Source organism: Oryx dammah, unplaced genomic scaffold (assembly GCF_014754425.2).
Source record: "Oryx dammah isolate SB20612 unplaced genomic scaffold, SCBI_Odam_1.1 HiC_scaffold_11227, whole genome shotgun sequence".
Lineage (NCBI taxonomy): Eukaryota > Metazoa > Chordata > Mammalia > Artiodactyla > Bovidae > Oryx > Oryx dammah.
In genome coordinates this window covers 396,191-415,013 of record NW_024080620.1, presented here as the reverse complement: position 1 = coordinate 415,013, position 18,823 = coordinate 396,191, and the positions used below count along the sequence as shown (strand labels likewise).

General features: G+C 39.8%; 1 protein-coding gene across 1 annotated transcript in view; it reads left to right on the top strand.

Annotated features, from left to right (window-relative positions):
* Positions 1–18,823, top strand: part of LOC120861085 (alpha-N-acetylgalactosaminide alpha-2,6-sialyltransferase 3) — a 636,442-nt gene that overhangs the window by 258,888 nt on the left and 358,731 nt on the right. Inside the window, exon 2 of the mRNA XM_040236747.1 lies at positions 8,802–8,996. Coding sequence (XP_040092681.1) covers positions 8,802–8,996 — 195 coding nt within the window. The remainder of the gene's footprint in view (positions 1–8,801; positions 8,997–18,823) is intronic.

Genomic DNA, 18,823 nt, shown 5'->3' with positions numbered 1-18,823 from the left:
TTGAACTTCTCTATAGGCTTCCTTGGTAGCTCAGCTGATAAAGAATCCGCCGTGCAGAAGATCCCAGTTCGATTCCTGGGTTGAGAAGATACACTGGAGAAGGAACAGGCTATCCACTCCAGTATTCTTGGGATTCCCTGGTGGCTCAGAGAGTAAAGATCTGCCTGCAATGGAGGAGACCTGGGTTTGATCCCTGGGTTGGGAAGTTACCCTGGAGAGGGGAATGGCAGCCCACTCAAGTATTTTTACCTGAAGAATCCCCATGGACAGAGGAGCCTGGCTGGCTACAGTCAATGGGGTCACAAAGAGTCAGACACAGCTAAGCGACTAAGCACAGCACGTAGTGTTTGTAGCTACAGGAAGTTTCCTTTGGAGAAAAAAAAAATAAATCCCTGAAAAGATTTTCAGTCAGTTCAGCTCAGTTGCTCAGTTGTGTCTGACTCTTTGCAACCCCATGAACCACAGCACACCAGGCCTCCCTGTCCATCATCAACTCCTGGAGTTTACCCAAACTCATGTCCATTGAGTAAGTAATGCCATCCAACCATCTCATCCTCTGTCATTCCCTTCTCCTCCTGCTCTCAATCTTTCCCAGCATCAGAGTCTTTTCAAATGAGTCAGCTTTTCACATCAGGTGGCCAAAATATTAGAGTTTCAGCTTCAACATCAGCCCTTCCAATGAACACCCAGGATTGATCTCCTTTAGGATGGACTGGTTGGATCTCCTTACAGTCCAAGGGACTCTCAAGCATCTTTTCCAACACCACAGTTCAAAAGCATCAATTCTTCAGCACTCAGCTTTCTTCACAGTCCAACTCTCACATCCATATATGACCCCTGGAAAAACCATAGCCTTGACTAGACGAACCTTTGTTAACAAAGTAATGTCTCTGCTTTTTAATCTGCTGTCTAGGTTGGTCATAACTTTCCTTCCAAGGAGTAAGCATCTTTTAATTTCGTGGCTACAGTCACCATCTGCAGTGATTTTGGAGCCCCCCAAAATAAAGTCTGACACTGTTTCCACTGTTTCCCCATCTATTTGCCATGAAGTGATGGGACCAGATGCAATGATCTTACTTTTCTGAATGTTGAGCTTTAAGCTAACTTTTTCAGTCTCCTCTTTCACTTTCATCAAGAGGCTCTTTAGTTCTTCTTCACTTTCTGCCATAAGGGTGGTGTCATCTACATATCTGAGGTGATTGATATTTCTCTCGGCAATCTTGATTCCAGCTTGTGCTTCTTCCAGCCCAGCGTTTCTCATGATGTACTCTGCATATAAGTTAAATAAGCAGGGTGACAATATATAGCCTTGATGTACTCCTTTTCCTATTTGGAACCAGTCTGTTGTTCCATGTCCAGTTCTAACTGTTACTTCCTGACCTGCATACAGGTTTCTCAAGAGGCAGGTCAGGTGGTCTGGTATTCCCATATCTTCCAGAATTTTCCACAGTTTATTGTGATCCACACAGTCAAAGGCTTTGGCATAGTCAATAAAGCAGAAATACAATTTTGGCCACCTGTAATTTTCCTAGCATTTTGTATAGAATAGATTATTACAGTGGCGATGCCCATGAGAGCTCTACTGCTTTGGTTTTGGTTGAGTGGATTTGCATTTCTTATTGGACTGTACCCATGTCTCAAAGTGACATGTTGATGTGGCTCCATATTCTTAAAATAGATTGCCATATTGAATATGTTCTTCAACTTAAAAAAATTCACTTTAATGGTTTGACTTTATTTATTTATGTATTTATGTGTACAGTTATTTAAAGAAACAATCAATATTTTGCTGTTTGGCTGCATCTTCATTGAATAAAAAGATAATGGAATTGTGGAGCTGAGAAGGGAAGATATACCCATTCAGTCATGTTGGTTCCTGTAGACTTCCTGAATTAAGACTTTCATACTATTGATTGACTAAGGGTACCTAATATTCTTTATCACAAGTGGAAGGATAATTGCTTTATTTTCCCTTAGAGCTAATGAATGGTACCCTGTAGTTGTATTTTTATTACTGGGAATAGAGCCGGAATTAAATCTGTCCACAAATTACTGATTTTGAAATAAATATAATTACCACGTTTCAGAACAGCCTCTTAATTTTCCATATGAATTAGGTATTTTGCTCATTGACAAAATGTATTTAAAAATCTGCCTATGGCTATTACCAGTTTTTAAAATTTCTGAACCAATCCTATAAGAGTGTTCCTCTTGGTATGAGCAACAATTAACAACTTAGTTAATTCATACACTAAAAGATAGACTCCAGAGTCAGAATATCTGAGTTCCATAGCTGTCTTTACTATTTTATTGCTCTGTGACCTTAGACACATTACTCAACCTCTCTATATCTCTATTTCTTAATCTAGAAGGTAGGGATTACAGAAATATTTCTCCAACTAATATCACTCATTAAATGCTATCTTCTGTTAAGTTTATGATGGTTATTCACCCATGTCTGCTATATCTGGACTTTATTCCCATTGGCTTTTCTAGGAAAATAAAAGCCAGGTGTTGAATGTAATAATTGCAGTTTTCGTATTGAGAATTTTTAGTGTCCATTAGTGATATCTGAAGAAGTAGTCCATTGTTGCCTTTTTTCATTGTCTTTCCTGAAGGATCTTTCCAGCCTCTCCATTTACTTACCACACTACCTCCAGAGTGAGCTTTCCATGATCAAGCCTGACCTCTCTATCCCACACTTAGACAGCTTCTTCAGAGTCTATAGTGAAAGCGCAGACTCTTTGGCATGATGTTTAACTTCCTGTAACCAAATCCCTTCCTACTTTTTTAACTTCACTCTTCTGCCCTCTTCAAAGCTTGCTCCCAAAATGTATTGCTTTTTTCTGTCACATTTTCTTCATTAGCCTCCTGGATTCTGAAGTGCTGCTTATTCTCCCCTGTTGACCTGGTTTGACATTCACTTCTCTCTTCTTGATGGTCTCAGTGATTCTATTACCAGCTAGCTGCCTAAGGCTGCCCTTGATAAGCTCTTTTGTGGACTCCACCAGTCTAGGATTGTCCACTTTTTTTTTACCCTCTTTTTCTTATCCCCCCCAACACATGAGTGAGATTTTCCCCAGAGTTTACCATAGTTGAGCAGTCAGGATCCAGTTTGTTGATTCAATAAATAAAATGAAACAAATGAAGGTTTTATTTATATACCCTGAGCTTTGCTAATTCATCCTTATACAAAAGGGATGAAGCTTTGTTGCATTCAGGGAGATCAGATTTGGAGCGTGGCTAATGGCACAAGGTAGAATTACATTGAAGATATAGCTTTTTATACAGGAAAAGAAATTGTATTTGATAAGTCACAAGTAAGCAATGAGTAGAAAGCTGAGTACCGAAGAATTGATGCTTTTGAACTGTGGTGTTAGAGAAGATGCTTGAGAGTCCCTTGGACTGCAAGGAGATCCAACCAGTGCCTTCTAAAGGAGATCAGTCCTGGGTGTTCACTGGAAGGACTGATGCTAAAGCTGAAACTCCAAAACTTTGGCCACCTCATGCAAAGAGTGGACTCCTTGGAAAAGACCCTGATGCTGGGAGGGATTAGGGGCAGGAGGAAAAGGGGACAACAGAGGATGAGATGTCTGGATGGCATCACTGACTCGATGGACATGAGTTTGAGTGAATTCCTGGAGTTGGTGATGGATAGGGAGGCCTGGCTTGCTGCAGTTCATGGGGTCACAAAGAGTCGGACATGACTGAGCGACTGAAATGAACTGAACTGAACTGAACTGAGGTTCCCATCACTGTGTGAGGTTACTAAGTAATGTTATAAATAATACAATTGACATTGTGTTTCATATTTATTATTGAGTAAGTGATAGCATATGGACAAAAGTGCTCCATTTTACTGCATAAGCAGCTAATTCAGTCATTAAATAATACAATTTAAATAGAAAAATATACCTTTATACTGTTGTCTATCATTTACAGAAAATAAACCAAAAAAAAAAAAAAATCTAGCAACCAGCTAACCTAAAAGTTAAAGAACATATTCTGTGGTTAAAGTCTGTGATAAAAAGAATAAAAACATAAAAATGTTAATATGGATTGCAAAATTGCTAGGTCCACATATCTGCAATTGTTTTCTTCCTAAATCATGAATTCTCTGTGGGTTTTATTTTGAAATAGGTATTTCTGCTATAAAGTCTGATAAATGATATTCCTACCCTAAAGAGCAAGCAACTGGAATGCCACATTTTTGATGCATATTTTTGCAGCACAGAGGGGATTAAATTCTAAATATCTCAGCTGTTAAAGGTCCCTTCAGACTTGCCCAAAAGAAGGAGAAAGCTTTCCGTAAAGTAATTCATCAGATCTATTTGGGCATGGTGACATTCTCTCAGAACTCGTGTGGGTGAATTGTGCTGAATGTTCATGTCTCTGCAGCTCCTTGGGATATTTAAGAAAAAGGTATCTCTCAGTTCTTATCATGTGTTCCCATGGGCTAGCCTGTGCTTATCACTGGCTCATGTCCTCCAAGGATTTCACAGTTAGTGGTCATATTGTAATAGTGACTTCTTCCATTTTTGTGTTCACTAGGTTTCCTGACCTGTGCTTTGCTTTTTCCACCTATTATATCATTTAGTGTTCACTGTGTGAGCTTAGGGGAATGATTTATTAAATTTATATCTCTTTTCTACAGTGTGAAAAGTTCGTTAAACTGAATCTTATGCATTATTAACTTGACAAGTACTTACTATTGCCTTCTCTTACCTAATTGTTGGTTGTTGAATCTGGGGAATGCTCTGATTACTTCAATAAAAACAGCAGTGATCAATTCCATAAACAAATTGTTAGATGTAGAACACACGTGTAAACAAGTAGAGTCATTTGCTGACTGTTGATGGACTTAAAACAGTTAAAAGAAGAAGCAACTGATAGGATAAACTAAAGTCAAACAACTGGAAACAAGTTGTGGTATGTTAACTGGCAATTTGTAATATAAAGTGATGGACACATTTTCACTAGATTGGAAAGTGAATTATACTTTAGAGTTATAAAACAGCACTTTATGCATTTATCTTTTCATTATCCTAATGTATGGAAAGTGGGACAAATAAATGCATCTGACAATGCGTTTGGTTTATTATTTTTTGTTATGATTTGAACCTTGTCCACTTCCCAGCATATCTCCCACTACATATCAAATGTATTTGTCTTATCAAATGACTTGCATGTTTCTGACCAAATTCAGGCCTTTAAAAAACTTCCGTGCCTTTGTCTAAACTGTTCCCTCTGCCTGGAATGCCCTTCTCATCTCCACTTGTCTATCTCCTCCTCATTCTTCAGGACTCCATTTCAACATCCCCTCTTCAGACAAGCATTCTTTAGATTGTTTCATGCATGGCATTCCCCCTCTTCCTCTGGGGTACCACACCACCCTGTGCCTACCTCTGTCACCCAATTTGATATGTGGTGTTCTAATTTTCTGTTCACTTGCCAGGTGCTCTCAGTTGTGACTCTTTGCAAGCATGGTCTATCTTCTGTAGTTTCATTTCTGTTTTTCAGCACCTCGCCAAGTCTAATACAGAGTGTGGACTCTATGTGCAGTTATGACTTGGAGTAAATATATTCACGTATATCATGGAGGCACATTTCTGGTGGCTCAGCAGTAAAGAATCCTCCTGCCAGTGCCTGTCAATGCAGGAGACATGGGTTCAATCCCTAGTCCAGGAAGATCCCCTGGAGAAGGAAATGGCAACCCACTCCAGTATTTTGCCTGGCAAATCCCATGGACAGAGGAGAGAGGAGGCTACAGTCCATGGGGTTGCAAAGAGCTGGACATGACTTAGCAACGAAATGACAACATATCATGTTGGTATTTTTTAACTTCCCCAGCTCCTATGTCCCTGTATAGACACACATACATATTCTCACTGCATTCTGGTGTGTGGAAACTTCGAGTAGCCTCATTGTGGTTTTGTTTTAGCTGTTGAAACTCAAGGTCATGATCTGGCAGAAGGGACTACGAGAAGAATGCACTCCACATTAAGTCCTGCTGTCCTTGAGTCCAGAATATGCTTGTAGACCTTTTCTAGTGAAACATCAGGGTGCTTCATATTAGGACTATGGGAATGAGTTTATGTTAAACAAGAATATGGAAATATGAAGGAAGGCAAAGAATGAGGGTCAGACAATGCAATAGAATCGAGGCTGGAAGCCGGAGCCATGAAGGAATCCTGTCTGGCCACTGTAGACTGTGGTGTAGGTCCAGTGCAGAGGAGTGAGCGTCTGGCTTTCACTCCTCATTTGCCCCCCTCATCCTCTCTGTGCTCATTACTTGGTTCCCTTTGACAGAACATGGGAGGCAGACATGGATTGCTAGGTAGCAGGCTTTTACAACTATGATTTCATTCCATTTTGCAGTTTCTCTCAAAATGGCTGATTTATTTTCCTCGCATGGGTGCATTATGTATGTGTTGTTTTGTGAGATCAGTGAATTCAGACAAGGCCCTCCACGCTTTTTTCCCCCAACCCCAGCCATGCCGTGCAATGCAGCAGCTAAGAGAAGCAGAGAGCCACGCTGGGCACAAATCCCACCTGGTTTCCTTCAAAACAAGCTACTGGTTTGCAACAAACTACCGGATGGCGATAAAAAAGCTTCTTACCTGTTTACTTAATGGGTGACTGGCCCCTTTGCTTTTATTTAGCCATCTGTTCTGGTCTATGTCCCTTTAAACTTGTAAGATCCATCACCTCATTTAAGCTGTTACCTTGACACATTGCGATGTTGTGGACATAATGTTCCCACAGAGGAACAAATTAAAACAGTTTTTCATGATTAGAAGGTTAAATGAGGTAAGGCTGTGGTAGTAAGTGGTGAGATAAGGGGTTCTGAGGAAGCAGAACTCAAGGGACTTTCAGGTGATTGGAAAATTAGGCTGGCTAGACAGGGGGATGGATGGGGCTTTTACAAATTCTGGGAGCTGGGCAAGAGAGAAGACTTCCTTTGGGTGTTTGACTTTGAGGCTTTATTCTGTTGCCCTTTCAGAGACTGTGACCATGGGCCCAGGGAGGATTCAGGGGCCAGCTTTGGGCTTCTTTTCTCCTTTGGGACATTCTGTGAGAAGTAAAAGGAAGCTGACTCTACCAGAAAGTGGCAAGCTAAAAACACAACAGCACCAACAACAAGCATTCAGTCTTTCCCAGAAAGTGATTTGGTTTCCCTTAAGTTTGAATAAGAGTCAAGGGCAAAGCCCTTCCTTCAGGAAAGAATATTTCATTGTGTCTTCACCCTGGAGAGAAGGCAGTGTTGTTCCTAACTTCTGTCCTCAGCTCTTTTCTTTCTTCTTACTCTAGACTTGACTTTCTGTCTGACCCCTTGATGACCCATTTGCCCTTGAGAACTAGGACTTAGAAAGTCAAGCTCTTTGTCCACTTACTCTCTTAAATCATTTCCTGCCCTGACCACCCTGATTTCTCCTGATATGATTAGTGTTATTGCAGCTACCTGAACTCAACATCTGAGGCATCTCTGAATTTTCTGTCTGCCACTTCTATTCAGTCAGAAGCCAAGGTTTCTGTCTTCCACCTAAACTGAGTTTTTCTCATGTCTTTTCTCACCTTTTTACTACCCACCCTCCCCACCCACCCCCCGCCACTATTCTCACTTCCATTCCTCATTACTTCTGTCCTAGCCAAATGAAATAGTCTCCTAACTAGTTGCTTCCTGTGTTTGGTTTTACTCTGCTCCAAAGTGCCTCAAACACTGGCATCTGATTATGACATAACAGTCACATTTCAAAAATTAAATAATTAAACAAAAAAATCTCCTCAAGTTTTCCATCATCTAACAAACTCAGTAGAGACTTAGCTTGGTATCCGAGACAGTCTATAAAGTTATCATCTTTATTTTCAGCTTTTTCTTCTTCTCTCTGTCACAGTAAAACAAAATGCTATGTGGCTATGAATAACCTCATGTTTTCTTGCCTCCTTACTCTGTTCCCTCTTCCTAGAAAACTCTGCTCACACATGTCTAGTGAAAAATGCATGCATTTTATCAAGTTCAAGCACAAATACAGCTCTCCTTTCCCCATGGCAGTCTGATGCAGTTGCTCCTACTCTGCTTTGATGACAAACACATTTAGGGGATGTTCTTATGCTGCTTGATGTGTTTTTTTCCCTACTGTTAGTGTTAGCTTTTTTGAATCTTACTTTTGCATATCCTATAGCACAAAGTTTCTTGCCTGTAAAGGGTGCTAGATAAAGACACAGAATAATGATTTAAAATGAGACTGGATCTACCAGATTGTGCAAAATTCGTTTATTCATTCACACAAATGTTTGTGAGTGCCTACAGTATGTACTGTGTTAAGGACCTAGGATACAGAGCAATATGGCAGAGTGCAGCTCAGTTCTCCAGAAACTCAAAATTACATGAAAGAAAAGTCATGTAAGGAATTATGCCATGAAAAATGTACAACAGGAGAAAGGCCTTCAAAGTACTGGAGGGGTGGAACTTCTTACCTCTATTAGGGTAGATAGGTTAGGAGTGAGGGGACGATACTGGGGAGGAAAATGAACAGGTAGGAAAGGCTTCCTATAGATGGGAAAGTCTGACTTGGGTTTTGAAAGCTGCATAGGAATCACCGAGGATGATAGGAAGGTAAGGAGAAATAGGAATGGGATGGAAATATAATCCATACTCGGTTTGTTTTCAGAGGCTCAGCACATTAGGGCAATCTGGGCATCAAATAATTGTTTTCTGTCTCCAACTGAAATATCCTTTTTCTGAGACTGTTTTTGATTGAAAGTCATTCATTCTTCTTCTTTTTTTTAATGTTTTGTAGAGAAAGTCTGTGATTGCAGTGAGCTTCATAGCAGCATTTCTCTTCCTGCTGGTGGTGCGCCTTGTAAATGAAGTGAATTTCCCATTGCTACTAAACTGCTTTGGACAACCTGGTGCAAAATGGATACCATTCTCCTATACATACAGGCGGCCCCTTCGAACTCACTATGGATACATAAATGTGAGGACGCAAGAGGTAAGACCTCAGAGGGGCACATAGGGTTTGAAGGTGTCCATGGTAACCACTTTTCTTTGGGTGCAAGGTGGCTTCCCATCACTGAACTTCCTCTATGACCCAGTGAGCTTCTTTGGGTCCCTGACATTTCCTGGTTTCTGATTCTTAGACACTTTCTGACACATGTCTAAAGTCTGTTGCCCCCTCCTGCATCAGATCTTCTGATTCACTGGCTTCATGTGGAGTTGAGGAAGCAATTATTTGTTTTCCTGGTGGTTTGTGCCATAACATACATATCTTTCCATTTAGAAACTCTGATCAGCAGTCGCCAGCTGGAGAAATGGCTGGCTTTATTTCCTGGAGGTCAGCTGGTTGGGGACAGCTCTTTGTAGAACTGCAAAGAGGCATTTATACTCTTTAAAACTCTGTAATCCTTAGACCTGGAGCTAGAAAAGGCCAAGCTGATTTAAAAATTCTCAGTGGCTGCAGAGATAATGGGATTTAAAGAATTTCCAAATTTAAAGGGGTTAAAATCATTCAAATCCTATAATCACTGAACCTCTAAATCTTTGTAGCCCATTGATGGTACAGAAGAGGATGGAGGTATATTGACAAGTAGAAAGTGCACACTATGCTAGCATTTTTGCAAGCAACGATTTGTGTCATGGAGTGAAGTAAAAATAAAAAACTTCACAAAATATATGCAGTGTATAGAACTGATAATTGTTTTCACTATTTGTTTCCATGGAGTGGGATGAGTGTGAGATTAATATTCATTGCTGCCAAGTCCAAGCCTTTGGAATTTGTTGGTGACAAAGGTACAAATCACGAGCGCGTCTACATCACTGGAAAGAATTTTGGATCAGATCCCACCGAAAGGGCATTTTTGCAAAAATACTAGAGAAGAGAATTACCTACATAATGCAAATCCCATCCCAAGAATTATTCTTAGCGTCAGTGAGGGATGTTGAAAACTGACTTTGTCCATCCCCTTTTGTAGGCAATATCATGAATGAGTCATTGCTTCTGGTTAATTTGATTCTTTGAAAATTGTTTCTATATATGCATGATTTATAGGCTTTTATTAGACTTTTATAGTTAAAAAGAAAAAGGCACCGTTAATAACATATAAATTCTTAGGAGACTTGCTTGTGTTTATCCTTTAATTGGCTTTGAATTAATTTTTTAAAGTGTCTATTGCTTGAATTTGTTGAATGTCCTAATAAATTGATTACTTATATAAAAATGTATCTCTTAGAGAATAGTTTGTTTCACTTTTGTCTTTTGTTACTTTATTTCAGACTGTCATTTAATATTCTGTAACTCTACTGGATTATGTTAATCATTTCAAAAGTGCCTCTCATGGGTAGAAAATGAAACATGTGACTGAACTGTCTCATGAATTACTCTCATGAGAGAAATCTCACCAAATATCAAAGAACCTTTCATTTGTTTATATAATAATAGATTGGATTTTGGAATGTTAAGAGGAAAACTGACCTAGGGCTGTAATTATTTAATTACTCATATTAACTAGCCACCTTTGAAATTCTTTTGGTGTGATTTGTAATACAATGACTTTGCTACAAGATATTGATCATTATTTTGATCCTGTGAAGTTAATTTCTTGAGAGGGAACACGATTACTGGAAAGAATTTTTAGACTACAGATACACACAGGCATGATTTGAGTACTAGTTCTCACACTTAGAAAAACAATATCAACTAGCAAGTTATGGAAATGGCAACCCACTCCAATATTCTCGTCTGGAAAATCCCATCTACAGAAGAGCCTGGAGGGCTACAGTCCATGGGGTTGCAAGAGTCGGACATGACTTAGTGACTAAACCACCACAGCAAATTATTATGAGGGTTAAATAGGACAAAGTACATGAAGTGCCCAGTTCTAAACTGATGTTCAATGAATGAGTTTCTTTTGCTTGCTTTGTACTTATCAGTTATGTCACGAAATGCCTAGTATGAACAACACCAAAATACAAAAGTTTAGAGTATGAAATGTAAAATTTTAAGCAATCTGGATTCAGGGCAGCAAATAAATGAAAGAGTTCCTAGTCTCATTAGAAATCAAAGTTTTGCAAATTTAAAACCACAATGAGAAGGAAGAAAAAAGCACAAGGAAGTGAATGCTCACTAAAAATCAGATTGACAAAAAGATCAAGAATCTGACAATACCAAGTGTTGGCGATGATGATGTGGAACAATAGGAATTCATATACTAGTAGAGGGAATAATTGCTTTGGGAAAAACAGCTTCCCATTTTCTAGTAAAGGCAAATATATGGATATTCTCAGTTCAGTTCAGTTCAGTTCAGTCTTTCAGTCGTGTCCGACTCTTGCGACCCCGTGAACTGCAGCACACCAGGCCTCCCTCTCCATCACCAACTCCTGGAGTTCACCCAAACTCACGTCCATCGAGTCGGTGATGCCATCCAGCCATCTTATCCTCTGTCATCATCTCCTCCCCTTCTCCTCCTGCCCCCAATCCCTCCCAGCATCAGCGTCTTTTCCAATGAGTCAACTCTTTGCATGGGGTAGCCAAAGTACTGGAGTTTCAGCTTTAGCATCATTCCTTCCAAAGAACACCTAGGACTGATCTCCTTTAGAATGGACTGGTTGGATCTCCTTGCAGTCCAAGGGAGTCTCAAGAGTCTTCTCCAATAACACAGTTCAAAAGCATCAATTCTTCAGTGCTCAGCTTTCTTCACAGTCCAACTCTCACATCCATACATGACCACTGGAAAAACCATAGCCTTGACTAGACGGACCTTTGTTGACAAAGTAATGTCTCTGCTTTTGAATATGCTATCTAGGTTGGTCATAACTTTCCTTCCAAGGAGTAAGCATCTTTTAATTTCATGGTTGCAGTCACCATCTGCAGTGATTTTGGAGTCCCCAAAATAAAAGCGGCCACTGTTTCCACTGTCCCCACCTATTTCCCATGAAGTGATGGGACCAGATGCCATGATCTTCGTTTCCTGAATGTTGAGCTTTAAGCCAACTTTTTCACTCTCCTCTTTCACTTTCATCAAGAGGCTTTTTAGTTCCTCTTCACTTTCTGCTATAAGGGTGATGTCACATCCCAGCATGTCTAATCATCCATGTATTCACTTGAGACATGCATGCACACATATAGTGGGAGGCATAGATGACATGTATAACAGCATTATTCTAGAACCTGGACATGTCTCTTAGTAGGAAAATGGTTAAATGTGTGGTATTCCATCCAATGGAATCGCACACACCAATGGAAATGAGGAAATTGCAGCTATATGTGACAACATGTCGGCTACCCAGGTGGCGCTAGTGGTTAAGAACCTGCCTGCCACCGCAGGAGACCTAAGAGATGAAGGTTTGATCCCTGGGTCATGAAGGTTCCCTGGAGGAGGGCATGAGAATCCACTCCAGTATCCTTTCCTGGAGAATCCCATGGACAGAGGAGCCTGGCAGGCTACAGTTCATAAGGTCACAAAGAGTCAGATACAACTGAAGTGAATTAGCATGGATGCACATGACAACATGTATGGATTTAGAAAAGCATAATTTTGAGCAAAAGATGCAAAAATAAAAGAACACAAACACTGTGATTCAATTTGTAGATCACAGGAAGACTTAAAGGGAGATGTTTCAGAATGCTCAAACATTAGTGCAAGTAATAAGCAGAAAATTTTGCATGGAGGCTGAAAAACAATGTATAACACCCCAAAAGAATGACAGATTTACCTCTGAATTCTGATAGTTGTAAGGCTAAATTGGGAGGAAAACAAAATTTGGTAGCTCTTTACCTCCATCCTCGTTATTTCATCTTTCTCAAAATTCTTCTCTTCCCACCGCATGTCTGCATTCTCTTACTCCCGAATGCTCTGTACCTGGGTCCTCACCAAATAATGGCTTTAAGTGCAGGTCTTCCCAGAGATAGTTACATTAGACTATTAGACTCAGGAAGAAAATTCTTCAGGAGTCTAAGTAATATAGCAAAAATGGTAAGTGGTAGATTTGATGTTCTGGGGCAAATAGCTATATTAGCGGCCCTTGAATTTTGTTCCAAAGGTAACCACACACTCCTGTGTTCCTATTCACTCAGTTCTAATCTGGAAAAAGAGTCAATGGCTATGGCTGAGCTGAGTGGTCAACAAGATGATCTATTTATTTCAAGATCTTGGTCACTGAGGTTTTCTCAGAAGTTTCTCAGAAGAAAGCACATGCATTCTAGACACCACCAGATGTCCAAGAATTTTTTTGAACATGTAGACTTGCCAGCAATGATTTCCAGACTCAGAGCAGCTGCAAACATAACATTGTAAATGATGGTTTTATTGCCCAGTGTTTCAGTTGAATCAGACATTGCTGCCACTAGACTAAGATTTTATGAGCAGAAATGTTTACAAGAAAGGATGTCTCTCCACTACTGTCTAAATAAAGATGTGGGATGGGAGTGGCAGAATTAGGTTGAAGATTTTATGGACACCAGAGAGCTGAGTTGCTTGGGAGCAAGCTGTGATTCTTTTGTTATCTTTAAAAGTGAGCTGAGTTCTGGTCCTTTAGGCTTGGCACAAGAATAAGAATAAGCTGTCTCATGAATCTGTGACAATCTGTCATGAAGAACCCTCATATGGTAAATTATACCCAGTTGAAGCTTGGCTTCATTTGATCAACTCACATATTTTTTGAACGATCTATTCCCCAAGGAAGTACAAGAAGTAACAGTACAAAGAACACAAGAGAGAAAAATAGATGGACTTGCTTATATTTCATATGTTGTTGCTCAGTTGCTAAGTTTTGTCTGACTCTTTGTGACCCATGGACTGCAGCATGCCAGCCTTCCCTGTCCTTCACTATCTCCCAGAGTTTGCTCAAACTCCATTGAGTCACTGATGTTATCCAAACATCACATTCCATATGGTTGGAGTATTTTCTTTTCCTGGTCTAGATCCATAAAAAGGAATATGTAGTGAAAATTATGAGGGCCAGTCTAGAGGAGATAAATGGAAAGAATTAAAATACCCATCCCACCATAATAATGACAGTCTAAATATTGGCTCCCATCTTTTGCCCTGTCCCCCTTCCCTTTCTTAATATAGGCTAAAGTTCTTATATTTGGGGAATGAGAAATCTTGAGAAGCAGGGTAACAAAATGAGTGTCAACTAACCTGGTGAGTGATGAAATTCAGGAAGTCCCTGCTGGCCAGAGAACGCAGAATTCCTCATCAATACTTGTTTGAGCTGACAACCAGCAAGAGGCAGTGCCATCCTGAAGCTGAGACTGTGAAAGATTTAGATTTTCAATAGGTCCTATAGCTCCCGTGTGTCCCACCCCCACTTTAATCCCTGACCCCCAAGCTGCTCACACTTGCTCATGTCACTACTGATGAATAATGCAACCTTCTATTTTAATAGGACTGAATTTGAAAAACTCCACCTATAGCTTTATGGCAGTTCCTGAATTATCATTTGACCTTGGACATAGCAAAAAGCATAAAACACCCATATGTGTTTCAAAAAGACACATCTATGCTTGTCAGTATCATGGGAATTGTCCTTTCTCCTTAATGTAGATTTTAATGATTTGTTTTGTGGCAGAATAAAAGGTATAAAAGACTAAGGGACTGCAGGGCTTGGTTACAGGTAATCATTGTTTCTCCCTGTTGAGATCATGGCAGATCTGGAGGAAAGAGAGGGAAATGAACTCTAGGCTAGATTCTGTTTGTGATCTCCAGAGCATAGAATCTGTTGTCTTTTTGGTTGGTGACCTGATGTGAAGACATTGCTCAGAGCAAGCAACCTGCAACGTATTTGCATTAACTACTAAATAAGAGAGACAAGCTCTGGGGATCAATTGGATGCCACAGCCAGCTCTTCCTGGTAATGGGGAGGAGGGTGACAGGTGTCTCCTTTAGATCTGATAAGAGAGTCCTAACACACTAGAGCTGCAGAGGATTTCAGGTGTTTGGGGAAGAATGCCCATTCAGATGGTGCTAAAGATGCAGTAAGTGAAGAGGCACGGGATTTCTAGAGCATAGCAATCAAGTTGTAGGGCTATATATTGGTTTAACAATTTAATGAGGCCGAAATATGTCTCTTTAAAAAAGGAGGACATTTTAAAACCTCAACTAGACTAAATAAGAATACATAGGATCAGTTGCTATGACAGGCCGTACTAGCCTAATTAAAGATGTGCATACCATATTGATGTTGTAATAGAATTTCCCAAATTGTGGTTATAGCGACAATTAAGAAACAGAGCTGACTTTCTTGGCAATAAAAGCACACACTCTACACATTCAAATAAATGTACACATGTAACTAAAGCTGACACGAATAGGCTTTCTGTTGTTGGGAATATGAGCTTTGGATTTTACATAAGTATACTGAGAGCAATTATATGCAAATATATGTTCCAGAAGTTTAAAACTCATCAATTTAATTGTTAATTAAAATCTGAACATTCCATTTGTATAACCGTAACGTAAAATAACTTTCAACTATTAGATTGTTATAGAAAAGGAAACAACTAAATTAACATACAGCAAAGATGACTTCTTTGGCATGTGCATACTGAATTTGTCGTTTGGAAGATAATTTATCTTTTTCCTAAGTATGAGGACATATATTTATTGAGTGGAAAAAAGATTATGTTTCCTACTCTGGTTGTGAAATAGCAGCTCCCAAACAGTGGCTGATCTCAAGGCAATCTCAAGGGCACCACTGCCAGAGGAGAGGGACAGACCTTGCTGTGGGTTATAATTCTAGGAGGCATTGTTGGGGAGGTGAGACACATGCATAGGGTAAGGATTTGGATGGGATAGAGAAGAGAAAGCAGAGTTGGGGAGAAGAGCGAAAACAGAAGGTCTGACGGTGAACTGTCCATGTTCCTTCAGCTCCCACCACTCCCAATAGGCCAAGCTCTACACAGAAGCCACAGTGAACTCATGTTTGCACTAGGAATCCCCACCACCTCACACTCTGTGCATTCCTTTCTTACTTTCCTTACTTTCTTACCTTCCAGCTCCCCATATGTTTTGGTTGGTTATGCAGTCTTGGGGTATTCATATCTTGGTCCTGATGCCACAAAAACTACATATAAGGTCACTTTTAATAATTCTTCATTCTGTGTACCCCTGACTTGACTAGGACACCCCATACCCATGGGGCCCCTGAGATAGTACTATAGGTCTGCATGATTCTCTGACTTTCCAAAAAAGGAAATCAGACACATGTAGGGGCAGTAAGTAGGCCAATCTGCCTGGAATGCATTTTACTATTGGGGGTAGAAGATAAAGGATACATTTACTGGGTAATTATGATCTGGGGATGTAAATGGAATCCCCGGAAAAGGAAAAACTACACTCTTACTTACAAAACAGTAATAACGTGTGTACAATTTATGCTTTCATCTATATTCATGAACTAGTATATACAGATATACAAAAAATACATACATATTCACATAAGGACAGGATAAGTCACAAGACTTTCTTAAAGACAAACATACATAGACTATATACAAATAACTATATTATAAAATGATTGATGTATATAATTCCCTGATTAAGTATATGTAGTGCCTTTTATGTTTGCCACTGTCCCTTCACTACAGAAACAATCCCTTCACTTCTGACTACAGTGGTGCACAGAAAATTCAGACCAGTGTTTGACCAATGCTGTGATGGTTTAAAGGGTGGACACATGGTCCCAGATGAGTCATTCTTAACCCTTCCAAAAGCTTATTGTTCTTCTGTGTAATGCTGTGAGAAAGACGCTCTTTTCTTTTAGGAAAAGAGATGTTGAGATTCTCTGGCTGTCAGTTGCTGTGTTCCCTGTAGCGAATGAGACCAAGACATTGAGAGAAGCAGAGCTCAAGCAAGGGCCTGGACAGGACTCTAGTACTGAGACCAGTCGTTCTTGAAGCCAGCCTGCCCTCCTCTGTGGTTTGAGTGTGAAGCCAGTAAATTCCTGCCTTTCACTTCTGTAGGTTTGGTTTATGTTTTGGTCATCCACAACCAAAAGAGTCTAGCTGGTACATACATTATATGTGATAGTTGTTTTACAGCAACAGAAACCAAACATTGTGAAACTCATCTTTCAGGAAGGGGTTGCCGGGAGGATGTGAGGATCTATCCTTGCAAGCCCATACTCCAAACCTGCTGGGAGGCTGAGCATAAGAAGAAATATCTGTCAGTCCATCAGTTGGTTCAGGTGTCCACAGAGATGCACACTGTATGTCTCCCTGATCAGGGACATGTGTTTAGGAAATTGGCTTGTGCTTTTGAGGGAGAAGTGTGAAGCTCACAATTTCCCCAGATTGTAAAGCCAAAAAATGGCCCAATAAGGCTCATTATTTACTGAATTTCTAGTCTTACTCAACTGATTAATCATATATTTTTATTATAATTATTCAAATGAAATCTTCCATATTCTAAGAGAGATCATCAGTCTAAACATTGATTTTCACTTTACAAATCACATCTGCTATTGAGGAAAGAACCAGTGTTATCATAGTTTTCAATGTAGTCATTGATTCCCCCGGAAGATAAAAGGGAATTTTATTCATTATCCTATCTCAGATAGAAAAATGCCATTTGCCAATTGTCATGTTAACAGTCTTGAAAAAGGCTTATCAGGAATTCAAATATCAAATTGCCACATTCATGACAAGCAAAGAAAAACAAAGCAGGGTAGCCACAAAGACCATCCTGAATTTAAAATTGAAAAAGATCATAGAACTGGGGCTCCAATGGTACGAATTTTTGTTCATCTTTTCTCAAGTTCCAGCTAATAGCCTGAGGGAGTGACCAGCACAAAACTATTCGTCAAGTGGAAGTTGAGTCACTGAATACTGAGTACGTCCTTGTTCAGTTCCAGACAATGCGCCAAGGATCAACAATGAACTCTACTTAAAAAAGAAATTAAGATTGGAGTTCACTAAGGAAGAAACTGGAGAAGGGCATGGCAACCCACTCCAGTATTCTTGCCTGGAGAATCCCATGGACAAAGGAGCCTGGTGGGCTATGGTCCATAGGGTTGCAAAGAGTCAGACACGACTGAATGACTTAGCATGCATGCACACACAAGGAAGAGAACCAAATAGGTTTGATATGATCATAAGTATCTTGGAATAACACTACCTAGACAGCATTGACATTTCAGCGTAACAAATTTATTCTGTTGCTGTTGAGAATAGATAGCATTCGAGTCATTTCAACTAAGCAATTGTATTTAATGTCTGGAAGATAATTTGTCACTAAGTAGATGGCATCAAATTGTGATTTCTCATTTTCCAGAGACTTATTTACAAAAGAAAAATATTCATTAAATAATTTTTATTTCAAAAGTAACTATATAATGCCTATATCAAATATTATTCCACAAGGCTTAGGAAGTGGTATACCTGGTTAATGAAAAATCTGGCTAATAGAATATTTTAAGTATTTAATAAATAGATTGTTTATTTAAAAGAAAAAAATGAAATTAAGGGTTCTGGTCTGGCAATATGGTAGACTAAGAAAACCTGACGACTCTGCTATAACCCAAGGACGTGTTGGATAACATAGAAATTATTATTTAATGCTCAGCTGGCTTTGCTAGAAAGAAGGGAAATCGTCTGGCACCAGAAACTGAGAAGTAATGGAGAGGTATAAGCAGGAAAACCAATGGTATTGTTTCCTGGGAGTTTATCAGCATCAGTACTGAGGGGATGGGTAATATCCACCCTATAGGTTGGAGGGCAGGGCCTGGGTCCAGCAAAGGCAGAGAGTGAGAATCCCTTTCTCCTTTCCAACCTGAAGCTGGGCCCTTAACAAGCTTTCCCTAAGTGAAAGGGTGGGCTAGTAA